The 14,909-nt window shown below is 41.2% G+C and overlaps 1 protein-coding gene across 3 annotated transcripts in view; it reads left to right on the top strand.

The window, feature by feature from the left end:
* The window catches only part of ZGRF1 (zinc finger GRF-type containing 1), a 171,535-nt gene extending 164,738 nt beyond the window's left edge, over window positions 1-6,797 (top strand). For all 3 annotated transcript variants that reach the window (XM_056564937.1, XM_056564962.1, XM_056564952.1), the window contains one exon: window positions 6,639-6,797. In XM_056564937.1, the coding sequence (XP_056420912.1) occupies window positions 6,639-6,659 (21 nt within the window). In that variant the 3' untranslated portion in view covers window positions 6,660-6,797. The remainder of the gene's footprint in view (window positions 1-6,638) is intronic.
* Window positions 6,798-14,909: the final 8,112 nt, after the last annotated feature.

The raw sequence follows: 14,909 nt of genomic DNA, 5'->3' as shown, positions 1-14,909 counted from the left end.
ATCATGGGTTAATGCATGTTGCCATAATAGCTTGTTTAAAAAAACAGGCTGAGATAGTGGATTTTGTATGCTTTTTAATATTAAAATAAAGGTGCATAAAGTATCCCTATTTGTTGGCAGATGCCTGAGGTTGTTAAAAGGCATAGGAAGACGCAATGGCTTTTTCCAAGAATTCCCACAATTCTTCCTTTTGGCTTTTGTAAACACTGAAATTCTGAAAAGTTGAAATAATCATATCAAATTCTTCTATTTTGAAAGCAATTGTCTCAAAATAGTGAAGAAGAAATAGCTTTTGTAAAGATGGAAAAGTTGACAAAATTATCTCTTTTTTGGTATCCTGAAAGGTTGTGCATGTGTAGGCCTGACTGGTAGTAGAATCCCTTTGGTGACGATTCATGTCTGGATGGAATACCTGATGTAAATACTTTGTCTTTGTGTACTCCAACGTGAAGATGATGCTGCTGTTCCTGCATCTTGCAGGGGTAGTGCTGGCAAAGGGAATTAAACTTTGATTCAGAGGGGAGCAGAGAATGGACCCCCATTTGGCAGGTGTTTGCTGTTAAAAAGCCACGGCAACCTGGCTGCGTAGCTTTTCCCTAAAAAAAAATGTAGCCTCCTTCTCAGAAGGTGAAAAATATTCCACCATTTGGGCTTTATACCGATGGTCTTAGTGTGTGGCTATCAAGTACTCATCTCTTTCCTTTATTCGTACAATACACTTCTCAGTGTCTAGAGGCACTGGTGGCACCACTAGGTAGCTGTAGCCAGTGGACTAGTAGTAGCTGTGGTCAGCGGACAGCAGGCATTGGTGGACTAGTAGTAGCTGTAGCAAGCAGACAGCAAGCATTGGTGGACTAGTGGTAGCTGTAGCCAGATGACAGCAGCCAGTGGTGGACTAGTGGTAGCTGGTGCCAGTGAACAGCAGGCATTGGTGGACTAGTAGTAGAAGTATCAAGTGGACAGCAGGCATTTGTGGACTAAAGGTAGCTGTAGCCAGCTGACAGCAGACAGTGGTAGACTAGTGAAAGTTGTAGCCAGGTCCTGAGATGCCGCTCCTTGTTAGTGTCATCGTTCCTATACTCAGCCCCTAGACATACCTTACTTTCTGTTTGCAGAGTTACAATAGGATTGGTGTTTAAAAATAGTGAAGACATAATTTTTGGTGGTGGACTGGTGGTAGATGTAGTAGCCAGCAGACAACATGCTGTGGTTGACTGGTGGTAAATATAGTAGCCAGCAAGGGTGGTAGTCTGGTGGTAGTTGTAGCAGCCAGCGGACAAAAGGCTGTGCCTTACTATTTTTTTTTTTTTTTTTGCAGAGACGGCACTGTGCATAGTTTTCTGCATCTGGTAACATACAAAATATTTTTTTACATGCCAGAATATCGTAAAGTTTGATCATGGGTTCCTTGCTCCTTCTCAGCATATCCACCATAATGCCTATATCAATATCACCACCACACCTATCACCATCAGTCCAACTAGTGCTATGCTCGGCCACTGCTTCCATCTCCACCACCTTTGCAACACACTCTAATGGCTGTCCTCACACAACTCCTATTGGTAGCTAATGCTGTGCTTCTGCGTAGCACTAGGGGGGAGCAAATACAGAAATAATGGAACAGAATGTCTAGAAAAGACATTTTCACTGCACCATGTAATTTCCTCCTCCTGAGATGACTGAGAACGAGCCAGCCAGTCTGCAATGTCCTGTGAAACAACACAACTCTTGGAACACATGGACAACTTGTTGATGCTACTGCTATTACTACCACCAGGCACCTGGCTGTTGGTGCTACCTGTACTAGGCCCGGGGAAATGGGTGGTGACTGCAGTGCTGGTACATCCACCAACATGCTTACTGGCAGAGGACATGGCAGGGGGTGCTCTTTCCTCCACCCTGTCCTCATCCAACCATATCGATATAAGTACTTTTTTTGTATTTATTTATTTTTTATTGAAAAAGATTTGGAGGTTAGTTTCATTTTTAATTTATTTTGTCACTCACCAACTAGTCAAGTGGTAGAGAAATTGACAGTCAACTTTCATTCTCAACACTAGAAAAAAAAGATTTATCTTAAACCCAGTGATGTTTTTGATTAAAACCCAGAAAATACAGATAATAATGCTAGAAATATGTATTTATGTGCAAATACAGTTCAGCCCACTGCACAATGCTTTGCTCAACTTGCTTTGCATTGTAGCGTGATCGCTTTCTATGGGCTTGTGGTGCAGTCACGCCACTGGAATTTGTTGTGCCGCAACTGGACACAGTAATGCAGGTCACTGAGGTCAACCCACCGCTCAATGCTTTGCTTAAATTGCTTAGTATTGTATTTATGAAGGCTTTCTGGGGTCAGTAGTTCCACTGTAAGTCCTTCTGTGATAGGGTTCTATCAGTCTTTTAAACCCACCGCTATGCTGTCTCCTAATTGACCTGGAAACCGCATGCAAACAATCACTGGCTAACCTGCAGTCATGTGATCTTGCTATTAGCTGAATAGTATGCTGGGCTAACCTGACGTCATTTTAGCGTACCTACTTCCCCATCCTGAACTGACATGGTGCCAAACGCCATGTGTTCCTCATCCCTTCTTCTATAATTGTGCGGTTGCATGAGCCGAGCCTGGCAAAGTTCTAAAGTTTGGCTGAATTCATCCACTCCATTTACTGTCCAAAAGAAAAGAAATGATGGACCAGCAGAATTGGCTGTCTTAAAAATTATTTTTTATTAGACAAACAGATACATAGATAGATAATTAATTTAGAGACAATGGGGGATATTTATCAAAGTTGTCTATGTCCCGCATCAATATAGACCAAACTACAGAGGGTTAGTCTGGTCTATTGTGCGCCTAATTTATCAAATGGCGCACAGCTCTTGATAAATTCTGTGCACAGACTTCGGGATCTATGCTTTAGACTGTATTTAAACCTGCTCCAGCATGGTCTGACATTTCGGCGTACTTTCAGCCGATGTGACTTTTCGCTGATAAGTCGCTTTTGAGAAATTCAGCACCAATGCATTTTCCAATGCATTTCCGTCTAAAAATAGACTAGAATGCATCATGTTCTAAAAATCCTCTAGAGCAAAAGTCGCAGAAAAGTCGCACATATTCAGACTGCGACTTTCTGTGCGACAAATTTAGACAGGAAAAAGCAGTCTAAATCCTTTGATAAATATCCCCCATAAAATAGATTTAGAGATGGATTAATATAAAAGGTAGATAAATAGATTTAGACAAATAGATTAAATAAAACAATACAGATATATAGGTAGATAGAGGAGATAGATGGATAATTGACTTAGAGATAAATACTGACATATACAAGTAGAATAATTTTGATAAATTAGGAGATACAGGTAGATAGGAGATAGAAAACAGATTTAGAGAGAGATAAATAGATATAGAGATATAGATATATAGGTAGATAAGTAGTCCCAAACAAACTGCAGCATTCCAGAATTAGTGAAATATTAAAAAAATAACTTTTATTGCATCTTGTGCTGTAGCTAGATGATATTGCAGGTAGGTAGTAGTTAGATTTAGCTAAATAGGTTAAAAGATACAGATTTATAGGTATAGACATGAGGTAGATCATAGATTAAGAGTAAGATAAATAGTAAATTTAGATAGATAAATAGATACTAAGATGTCTTTATATGGGTAGGTGGGTAAGTAGATAGATAGACAATGGGGGGGGGGGGTTATTTATGAAAAGTGGAGTAGGTGAATGTCTTTTTACTCCATTGATTCATGTAGTGGAAACTGTGTTCCTGCACCTAATCTATCACATGGTACAGGACATGTGACATATCTGGTGCTGATCACATTTCTCACATCAGGACTCGATTTTGTGTGGTGTTTTTCTGTGTGTCCACAGGTAGTTTGTAAGTGCTTTTTTATTAGGTGGTGATTAGCGCCCGTTTTGGTGGGTTGCGCCAAAGTTTGTGACTTTTTAAAAAAGTAGCTTTTTTTTTTTTTTTTTTTTTTTTTTAATAAATCCCTGACCACTCCAAACAATCAACCAAAAACATGTCTACAACAGCAACCAACCAAAACACAGGTAAATGAAAAGTCGCAAAAAACACACTGCAATAAAATATTGAGACAAATTTACCCAAGAAAACCAGGGTAGAATACTTCAGAAATACCCCCCAATAGTTTTAAACAGACAGGTATGTAAGCAGATAGATACAGAGAGGTATAGATAGAAAGATGAGCAGATGATAGGTTGGTAAGTGGATAGATGGATACATAGGGGGAGATTCATCAAAACCTGTGCAGAGGAAGAGTGGTGCAGTTGCCCATAGCAACCAATCAGATTGCTTCTTTAATTTTCCACAGGCCTCTTTAGAGGCCTGTGGAAAATGAAAGAAGCAATCTGATTGGTTGCTATGGGCAACTGCACCACTCTTCCTCTGCACAGGTTTTGATCAATCTCCCCCATAGAGATGTAGATAGAAAGATAGGCAGGTGATAGATTTGCAAAGAGATCATAGATTTTGAGCTAAATAGATATTGAGATCAGCTAACTAGGTAGGTCAGTAGATTGATGTAGATGTGAAAAATAGATTTAGAGATAGATAATAGGTTTAGAGGAGATAGATGGTTAAATGTAACTAATAGGTTTAGATATCGCTAATAGGCTTAGAGAACGATAGATACATAGATAAAGGATTGAGAAATAGATAAATACAAAGATGTAGATAGGTAGGTAAGTGGGTAAAAAGATAAATGGATAGATAGATAGATATAAAGATAAATGGCTAGATCGATATAAAGATAAATGGATAGATAGATAGATATAAAGATAAATGGATAGATAGATATAAATATAAATGGATAGATAGATAGATAGATAGATAGATAGATATAAAGATAAATGGATAGATAGATATAAAGATAAATGGATAGATAGATATAAAGATAAATGGATAGATAGATATAAAGATAAATGGATAGATAGATAGATATAAAGATAAATGGATACATAGATATAAATATAAATGGATAGATAGATAGATAGATAGATATAAAAATAAATGGATAGATAGATATAAAGATAAATGGATAGATTGATATAAAGATAAATGGATAGATAGATAGATATAAAGATAAATGGATAGATAGATATAAATATAAATGGATAGATAGATAGATAGATATAAAGATAAATGGATAGATAGATATAAAGATAAATGGATAGATAGATATAAAGATAAATGGATAGATAGATAGATATAAAGATAAATGGATAGATAGATAGATATAAATGGATAGATAGATAGATATAAAGATAAATGGATAGATAGATAGATAGATATAAAGATAAATGGATAGATAGATAGATATAAAGATAAATGGATAGATAGATATAAAGATAAATGGATAGATAGATAGATAGATATAAAGATAAATGGATAGATAGATATAAAGATAAATGGATAGATAGATATAAAGATAAATGGATAGATAGATATAAAGATAAATGGATAGATAGATATAAAGATAAATGGATATATATATATATATATAATAGTTTTAAAGAGACAGGTGTCTGCATAGATAGCTAGATACAGAGAGATGTAGATAGACACAAAGATAGGCAGATGATAGATTTAGAGATATAATAACAGAGATTTCATACAGTGTTTCTAGAGCCTGAGCTGCCTGTAGCCTGGGACACTGGAGCTACTCTCTCTAGTGACTGCATTAGTTGCAGCGGTACCTTTTATGGGGAGATAGAATATATGTATCTACCTATCTCCAATCCATCTGCCTGCTAGATAATAGACGGATTTCGAGCAGTAGCTGCGCACACGCCTGTGTATGTGTAGCCATGTGTACACGCTCCCAGGATCAGCACACAGTAATGTCCACACACAAAATAACCCAGAGGAAACTTTTGCCCATGTGTCCCCGGTTGTGGTCCAGCAGTGCGGGCAGAGGTCACGGCGCGGTATAATGTATGTCTATTATGACCAGGAGCCTGCATCTGCCGCCTCCTCCTCAGCTGCATCCCGGACACGCGTGTCTCCCCTGGTCCCCGCTCTGCCATTGGTTGCTCCCTTCCTATTCATTAATGAAATTAGCGGCACGCTTCAGCCGAGCGGGAGCCACCAATCAGCGGATGGGGAGCGGAGGATACCAAGGGCCCGGGACAGGGGGGCAGGAGGGGGAGGAGTCGGCAGAACAACAGAACTGTGCGCCAGGAGTGGAGAAGTGGCGAGGATGAGGGATGCTGAGGAGAATAATCCGGGCGGGGAGGGGGCGCTGTGCCCCGGGGTAGCTCTGATTGTTTTGGGGCTGTATATAAGGGCTATGAGGAAGGTCGTGTGCCAGACACACAGCCGCCCGGCCACAGGCAGCGTCACTTCACTTGTGTTTGAGGAGCACGGCGCGTGCCAGGAGAGCCCGACCGGAGAGCAGAGCCGCCCTGAGCAGCAGGTCAGTCCCGCCGTCCTGGGAACACCTATGAGGGGGCAGCTTGTGTGAACTACATGTAGCAGAGCTGACTTAGTCATTATGTGATAGTTCTCTGACAATCTCAGCTCTGCTCCATACCTGGTCTGTCAGGTGCACTGCCATGTTGTGCTGCAGTCCTATAACAGCCTGTCTCTTCCTTTTCTTTCAGAATGGTGATGGTAAAGAGTGAGTACCGAGAGGAGGAGATGTCTTCCCCCTGCTCCATGTCTACCGCCAGCCTGTCACCCCAGCTATGCACCTCCGATGACGAGCAGCACTTCACCCCCAGCCTACATTCGGAGGAGGGAGACATTGGCGCTGACGCCACCAAGAAACCCAGGCGAAACCGTAACCGCATCATTAAAAATGGCGAAGTCGTCATGAAGATCAAAAAGACCCGCCGACTGAAAGCGAATAACCGGGAGAGGAACCGCATGCACAATCTAAACTCTGCCCTGGATGCCCTAAGGGAAGTGCTGCCCACCTTTCCTGAGGATGCCAAGCTCACCAAGATAGAGACCCTACGCTTTGCTCACAACTACATCTGGGCGCTGTCTGAGACTTTACGCCTGGCAGACCAAGTCCATGGCTGCGCCACTTCTTCCATCCTGATCCAGGACTCCCCTCCTTCTCCAAGCCCCTCTTCCTCCTCCTGGAGCTGCACGTCTCCTTCTTCCTGCAGTTCCCTGTCTCCTTCCAGCCCTGCCAGCTCCACCTCAGACATCCTAGAGTACTGGCATCCAGCTGATCACCACTTACATGGGGCCCTCACCCAGCAAAATCTCCGTGTGATGGCCACCCAGCCTTTGTTTTGAGCACAAGCTAATACTGGACTGAGTATGGACTAAATATATTGGGACTGCAGAGACCAAATATACAAGGGCTCTATGCGAGAGGATGTGACTATAAAGCTTGTGAGGACCAGTCTGACATCTGGGTCCTCGTAAGTATTCTCCATGGTCATTCTCGCAGGAGGCTGGAGAGACATTCTTACTGGAGAAGCACAAACCACATGACAGAGCAGTGATAACAATCCAGGCGAGGGAATCCTTTATGTCAGAGAGTTGTAGCTGAGCCTGAAAATTCCTAAAAACATCCCAGATCCATCAGGTCTCCCAGGCAGGCAGCGGTGAGAAGCAATCAGCTGTCTCCATAGAGGGGCGATGCTCTGCATCTGGCTCTTCCCACTGCTTGGTGATTGGTGTGGGAATTTCATGTGTCAAGACGAACTTTCCCTCTGACTTGCACTTCGTTCACTTTGCCAGATTTTGTCACAATACCTTTTGTTCTGTCGTTCTGTCTGCTCATTTCCATCTGTCCGCTATGATTTATTTGTAAAAAAAAAAAGAAATGTTTGCCAGAGGGCCAGGTTAGGAGTCATTGTATAATTTGTAGGCTTTTGTACCCCTTGAATGGAAGCGTGAAAATTTAGGCTGAACTCGCGGAGAAAAGAAGAAAATGTCAAAAAAGGGGGAAATGGAAAGGGAGGTTTCCGTCATCCATTATTTATCTGCATTCTGAGGACGAGGAGCCCCCCTATTCTTCTAAAAGATTAAAAGAGGGCAGCAGACTAGGAGGATCACTGTGACCAGATACATGTGTTCACTTTTATTTATTACAGATGAGGATTTCACGGAGTATATGTCATTGTTTTTGTATATTTGAAAGAGTTTATTCTAGAATGTATTTACAGCAAGACAGACAGATCTTGCATTTATAATTATTAAATAAAGTCTCTAATTTTCTTAACTTTTGTCTATGTTGCTTTTCTTCTGTATTTTGCAGCATTGTACAAAGTTCAGTATTAGGAGGTGAGAACATAAAAATACTCATAGTGGTTTATGTCAGAGCCCAGATTTCTACATACACTCCCTATACCCCCCCAATACAATATTATCATCTGACAATAATAATAAAAGAAATGGTTAAATATATTAAAATGATTTTATTATAATAGTTCATGATTATACCAGATAATTATAATAGAGAAATAAACAGTAAATCTAATATTATATTTATTAACAAACTATATAACGATTCATTATAGATATCTTAAGGTTCTGGGAATGTTCACGTTAAATATATATCTTACTTTTTATATAAGTAACAAAGAAAGTGTAATTATAATTTAAAAGTATAAGGGGAGATTTCTTAAAACCTGTGCAGAGAAAAAGTTAAGTTGTTGCCCATAGCAACCGATCAGATTGCTTGTTTAATTTTTAATAAGGCATCCAAAAAAATTATAAAAATCTGTTGGTTGATGTGGGCAACTGCTCCACTTTTCCTCTGCTCAAGTTGTTCTACATCTCCCCCCAAGGTCCCCAGTTACTGTGGGTAAGGGAGAAAAAGGTGAAAAAGATAGCATTATATACATTTTTTTTTTTTTTTACAGAAGATTTTAGTATTCTGTGATGCAGAGAAACGTATGCGCTTGGCATAAATACCCCTATTACATTACCACTAGAGGTGCGCGAACCCACAGTAAGGTTGTACAAATCAAATTTGGACAGTCTTCATGAAAGAGTTCCACTTTACAAGGGCTTCTGAAAAAGTCACACTAGACTGTTATGCCAACCTGAGCACTTGGAAATCAGTGCTTTATTGAGGAATTAGCCACTTCATTAGAATGGAATTAGGCCAATTTTACTGTAAGTTCACTCACCTATAAATACCATTAACCCAGTAAACTGTAAATTAATTATTTTATATATAAAAAAAACTCGGAATACAGTTTTGCTTGGGCCTTGCATGGCACTTCAGACAAATCTGTTTTCTGATCGTAGTCTCTGAGTAATGAGGGATTTAACACCTTAAGGACACTGTCAGATACAAAAACTTTTGATATGTTGTAAATAGAGATGAGCGAACTTACAGTAAATTCAATTCGTCACGAACTTCTCGGCTCAGCAGTTGATGAGTATTTCATACTGAAAAAGTCAGTCAAACAACTGCCCCCCCCCCCTGCCTGCTTGGACACATACTAGTCCTGCTGTGTCCATGCAATATCACCTATGTCATGGACACACTTCCTTGATTGACAGCTGTGAGTGCAGGGCTCACAGCTGGAGGAAAAATCCTCCCACTGTCGGCTTGTGTCCCGCTACTGTCAGTGAGGACAAGCTGGGAGTTGTAGTTTCGCTAATGCTAGGGGAGATATGAGCAGACGGCATACTGAGGGAGGGGGCGGAGACCTGCACAGTGAGGCCACGCCCCCTCCCTTTTGAGAGGAATTCAGACTAGTGAGCTAAATTAAAAGTGTAATAAAAAAATAAAGGTGCTAGACACATAAAAATTAGATGTACATGGTCAGGATTAGGTACTGAGTGATATATTTAAAAAATAAAAAAATTTTGTTGGATCTGACGGGTACACTTTAAGGACTCTGCGGAGAACGCTTCAAACCCCATGAGTCCTGACTGCTATCAGCAGCCAGGACCCAGGGTTAATGACAGGCTTCGGCGATCGGGCCGATGCCCGGCATTAACCCTTTAGACGCCGCAATCAATGTTGATCGCAGTATCTAAAGTGAAAGTAAAACTATCCCTGCAGCTCAGCGGAGCTGATCAGGACTATCGTGACAGAATCGATCAGCTGACTGGACGACAGGAGGGTTCTCACCTGCCTCCTTGTCGTCAGATGGGCGATCTACTGCTCCAAGCCTGCTCACCAGGCTGTAGCAGCAGAGTGCCGATAACACTAATCAATGCTAGGGATCGACCGATTATAGGTTTGGCCGATATTATCGGCCGATATTCACGATTTTGGACGTTATCGGCAGTTATCTTGTCGATAATGCGCCGCCCCCACCCCCCACTGCACCACACCCCCCACCACCGTGCCTCACCCCCCACCACCGCACCTCCCACCGCCACACCCCCCACCGCTCTGGCCAGAGACTGCCGCTGCCCCATTGCCACCCCCATTTTATAATTACCTGTTCCCGGGTCCGCGCTACTTCTGGCTCCTGCGACATCCTGTGTTACGCTGTGCGCTGCGCTGTGCAATGACGAGTGACGTCCTCAATGCGACATCACCGTCAGTGCACACAGTGACAGCTCAGGAAGACGCCGCCGGAGCCAGAAATAGCGCGGACCCCGGGGACAGGTAATTATAAAAGCGGGAATGGGGGAGGCAATGGGGCAGCGGTGGCGGCGGTCTCTGGCCGGTGCGGTGTGTGGGGGGTGCGGCGCGTGGGGGGCGTTTGCGGTGGCAGTGATAGGACTCAGGACCCCAGGACAGGCAGGGGGAGAGAAGCGGGTGGCGGCGGTGGTATCTGGCACTGCAAAAGCCGCTGCAGTTCATTGATTTAAAGCGCCCGCTTTAAATCAATGATCTGCAGCAGTGTCGCGCCGGAATATCGGTATAAGTTATCGACTATCGGCCCTAACCTCCACAGAGTATCGGTATCGGCCCCGAAAAATCGATATCGGTCAACCCCTAATCAATGCTATGCTATGGCCTGATATGTTGGCATTCCATTTTTAAATTTTCTAATTTAAATGATGAAAGTTTTACATGATATTATATAAACCTGTAGCATTCTTAGACTGTCAAGTCTAAGTTTGGTCATCAATTAGTTGGCTTTAACTACACCAAAATGTATCACCAGCATTCTGGTGCATGGTGTCACTTAACCCCTTAACGACATAGGACATAAATGTATGTCCTGGTGCCCTGGTACTTAACACACCAGGACATACATTTACCACCCGTACGGAGTGGTGCTCGTGTCATGTGCGGCAGGTCCCGGCTGCAAACAGCAGCCAGGGACCTGCCAGTAATGGCGCACATCAGCGATCGCGCTGATGTGCGCTATTAACCCCTCAGATGCCGTGATGAATACAGATCACGGCATTGCTGTCACTAAAATGGATGATGGGATCGCCCGCAGTGCTGCCGTGGGGATCCGATCATCCATAATGGCGGATGGAGGTCCCCTCACCTGCCCCCGGCCGTCTCCTGGGGTCTTCTGCTCTGGTCTGAGATCAAGCAGAAGAGAGCTGATAATACTGATCAGTGCTATGCCCTATTCATAGCACTGAACAGTATTAGCAATCAAATGATTGCTATAAATTGTCCCCTATGGGGACTATTAAAGTGTAAAAAAAAAGAATTTAGAAAAATCCCCTCCCCCAATAAAAATGTAAATCATCCGTTTTTCCCATTTTACCCCCCAAAAAAGAATTCATAAACATATTTTGTATCGCCACGTGCGTAAAAGTCTGAACTATCAAAATATAATGTTAATTATCCCGTACGGTGAACTGCATAAACGCTGCTTTTTTGTCACAGAATATTCCCCTCCCCCAAAAAAATAATAATTAAAAGTTTTTAAATATGCAAATGGAGTATAAATAAAAAAAAGGACAGATCATGGCGCAAAAAAAGAGCCCCATACCGCCGCTTATACGGAAAAATGAAAAAGTTACAGGTCGTCAAAATAGAGGGATTTTAAACGCACTAATTTGCTTAAAAAGTTTGAGATTTTTTTAAAGCTGTACAATAATAGAAAAGTATGTAATCATGGGTATCATTTTAATTTTATTGACCCACAGAATAAAGAAAACAGGTCATTTTTACAGTAAATTGTACAGCGGGAAAACAAAACCTTCCAAAATTAGCAAAATTGCAGTTATCCACCATCCGGACTATCCTGCGCTGACACCTTTCATCAATTTTTCTCTTTTGTCCATGCCCAGGGAGATTAGTTACAGTGCCATGGGTTGCAAAGTTCTTGATAATGTTGCGCACTGTGGACAAAGGCAAATCTAGATCTCTGGAGATTGTTGATATTTTTCCACAATTTTGGTTCTCAAGTCCTCAGACAGTTCTCTTCTCCTCTTTCTGTTGTCCATGCTTAGTGTGGCAAACACAGACACACAATGCAAAGACTAAGTGAACTTCTCTCCTTTTTATCTGCTTTCAGGTGTGATTTTTATATTGCCCACACCTGTTACTTGCCCCAGGTGAGTTTAAAGGAGCATCACATGCTTGAAACAATCTTATTTTTCCCACAATTTTGAAAGGGTGCCAATAATTTTGTCCAGCCCATTTTTGGAGTTTGGTGTAACATTATGTCCAATTTGCTTTTTTTCCTCCCTTTTTTGGGTTAGTTCCAATACACACAAAGGGAATAAACATGTGTATAGCAAAACATGTTACTGCAATCCTTTTCTGTGCCAACATTTACGGCCATGACTGCATATATATATATATACACAATAAAGAAACCAGCTTATGAAGATCCTTGACCTGTCGGTGCTGTGATTTCTGAACTTTGCATATATATCTATATATATATATATATATATATATATATATATATATATATATATAGATACATGACTTTATAAATGCATTATCGGTAGACAATTACTTGGGGGTAGGGTAGATGAGAAAATAAGTATGCAGGTGTTGGGGTAGAGGACAATAAAAGGGGCCCATTAGGAGTAAGGAATAAAGACGCAAAGAGAGGTCAAGCCTGTACTTTTTCTGTTTATACCCAGATGAGCTACAAATTAAATTGTAGTGGATGAAAATGTATATATGAAGCCCCGCTGGAGTCATCTCCCTTGTGTCTATTGGGGACGTACATCTTAATTTAATATACAACGCACCTTGTATATATAATTCATGTGTTTTCAGAATATAAAGAAAGCCGTAGTTTAGATATAATTTATTCATGTGAAGTAGCAGTGATTTGTCCCTGAAGTCATGTAACAGGCCCAGTATGTAGAATTAGTATGCTAAATAAAGATGCAAATATACTTCAAGCTTAAATATGGCTCATTAGCCTAAGGCATTCCTGTATGGGAAAGCACATGTGTTATGAGCTACCTGCCTCCTACTGAGTGTTCTTTAAACACTTGTCAGTCCTCAGGCTCGTGAATATAGATTGTCTACAGGCAGTGCCCTGCCTGACAGGCTCAATACCCTTGGCAGAATCCTAGCACAAAGCCATTAAATCCACTATGAATAAACACCCCTCCCAAAGCAATTAAAGGCTGCCGAACAGTGATATCATATACCAAGCTTCCTCACCAGTAATTGGGGGACTGCTCCAAAGGGCAAAAAAGTGGCATGGCCATTCATTGTCACCACAATTATAAGTGTTCAATAAAGGCTGAGCGGATCCAATCAGTCGTACACTTACTCATTTACACTGGGAGACTGCCAAAGCCCAAAATATTACTACTCTCCCTATAAAGTCTGTTCAGGCTGTTATGTGAAGTAAAAACTGCTACAAATGATATTCAGACAATATTGCCTATAAATCCTGACCACAGATAACTAGGCAGGGAACTTGTTGTCATGTTCTCAATAAAAAGGGTATGTCGTTTATATGGGGATACTTTCTATACTATGTTGGTGTATTGAAACCTGGAAATACTTCCTCAGGCAGCACTTTTGGGGTTGCCCAAAAACTGCTCATGCCTAACAGCAGAGCTGTCCACAGATACCAGATCATCATCTGTCAATGCTGGTCCTAAGAAACTGGCTAAATGTATAGGATGAAGCATGTGGCTACGCAATTGCCAATGACTGTACTAGCAGTAGAATGGGTCATCTTGTTGACTTTTAATCAATATGGCGCTGGTATAAGAAGCAACAGTTCAACAAGTCAGTGGTCCTCAATATTAAAGGAAAATATTGCCTTGTTTCTTATAGGCCCTTATAGTGCATTGGTTTTGACAGTCTAGAGAGAGAAGTGCAGTCGAGGAATCACATCCAGGAAAGGAGATCCTGTCGGTGTAAAAAACTCATCAACAAAGGGGTCAGAGGGGGATGTTGAGAATCTTACAGATGAGCAGACGGTGCACATCCAAGCTAATTGCAGCTGAATACAAAGCTGGTTGCTTTAAAGGGGTACTCCAGTGGAAATTTTTTTTTTTTTTTTTAATCTACCGGTGCCAGAAAGTTAAACTGATTTGTAAATTACTTCTATTAAAAAATCTTAATCCTTCTAGTACTTATCAGCTGCTGTATAATCCAGAGGAAGTTATTTTCTTTTTGAATTTATTTTCTGTCTGACCACAGTGCTCTCAGCTGACACCTCTGTCCATATCAGGAACTGTCAAATCCCCAAAGCAAATCTATCCTGCTCTGGACAGGTCCTGACATGAACAAAGGTGTCAGCAGAGAGCACTGTGGTCAGACAGAAAGGGATTTCAAAAAGAAAATAACTTCCTCTGTAGCATACAGCAGCTGATAAGTATTGGAAGGATTAAGATTTTTTTATAGAAGCAATTTACAAATCTGTTAAACTTTCTTGCAGCAGTAGGTTTAAAAAAAAAAAAAAAAAAAAAAAAGGTTTTACTGGAGTACCCCTTTAATTATCCGTCTATACACACAACTCTAATATACTACAGAGGACAGAGTATAAACATGCACTTTTTACCCACACTAGGAAAAGGTGATTAAACGTAACTTTTATTGTATT

The sequence above is a fragment of the Hyla sarda genome, chromosome 1 (genome assembly GCF_029499605.1).
Source record: "Hyla sarda isolate aHylSar1 chromosome 1, aHylSar1.hap1, whole genome shotgun sequence".
Lineage (NCBI taxonomy): Eukaryota > Metazoa > Chordata > Amphibia > Anura > Hylidae > Hyla > Hyla sarda.
The sequence above is the reverse complement of the archived record's forward strand: the minus strand, read 5'-3'. Positions and strand labels throughout refer to the sequence as shown.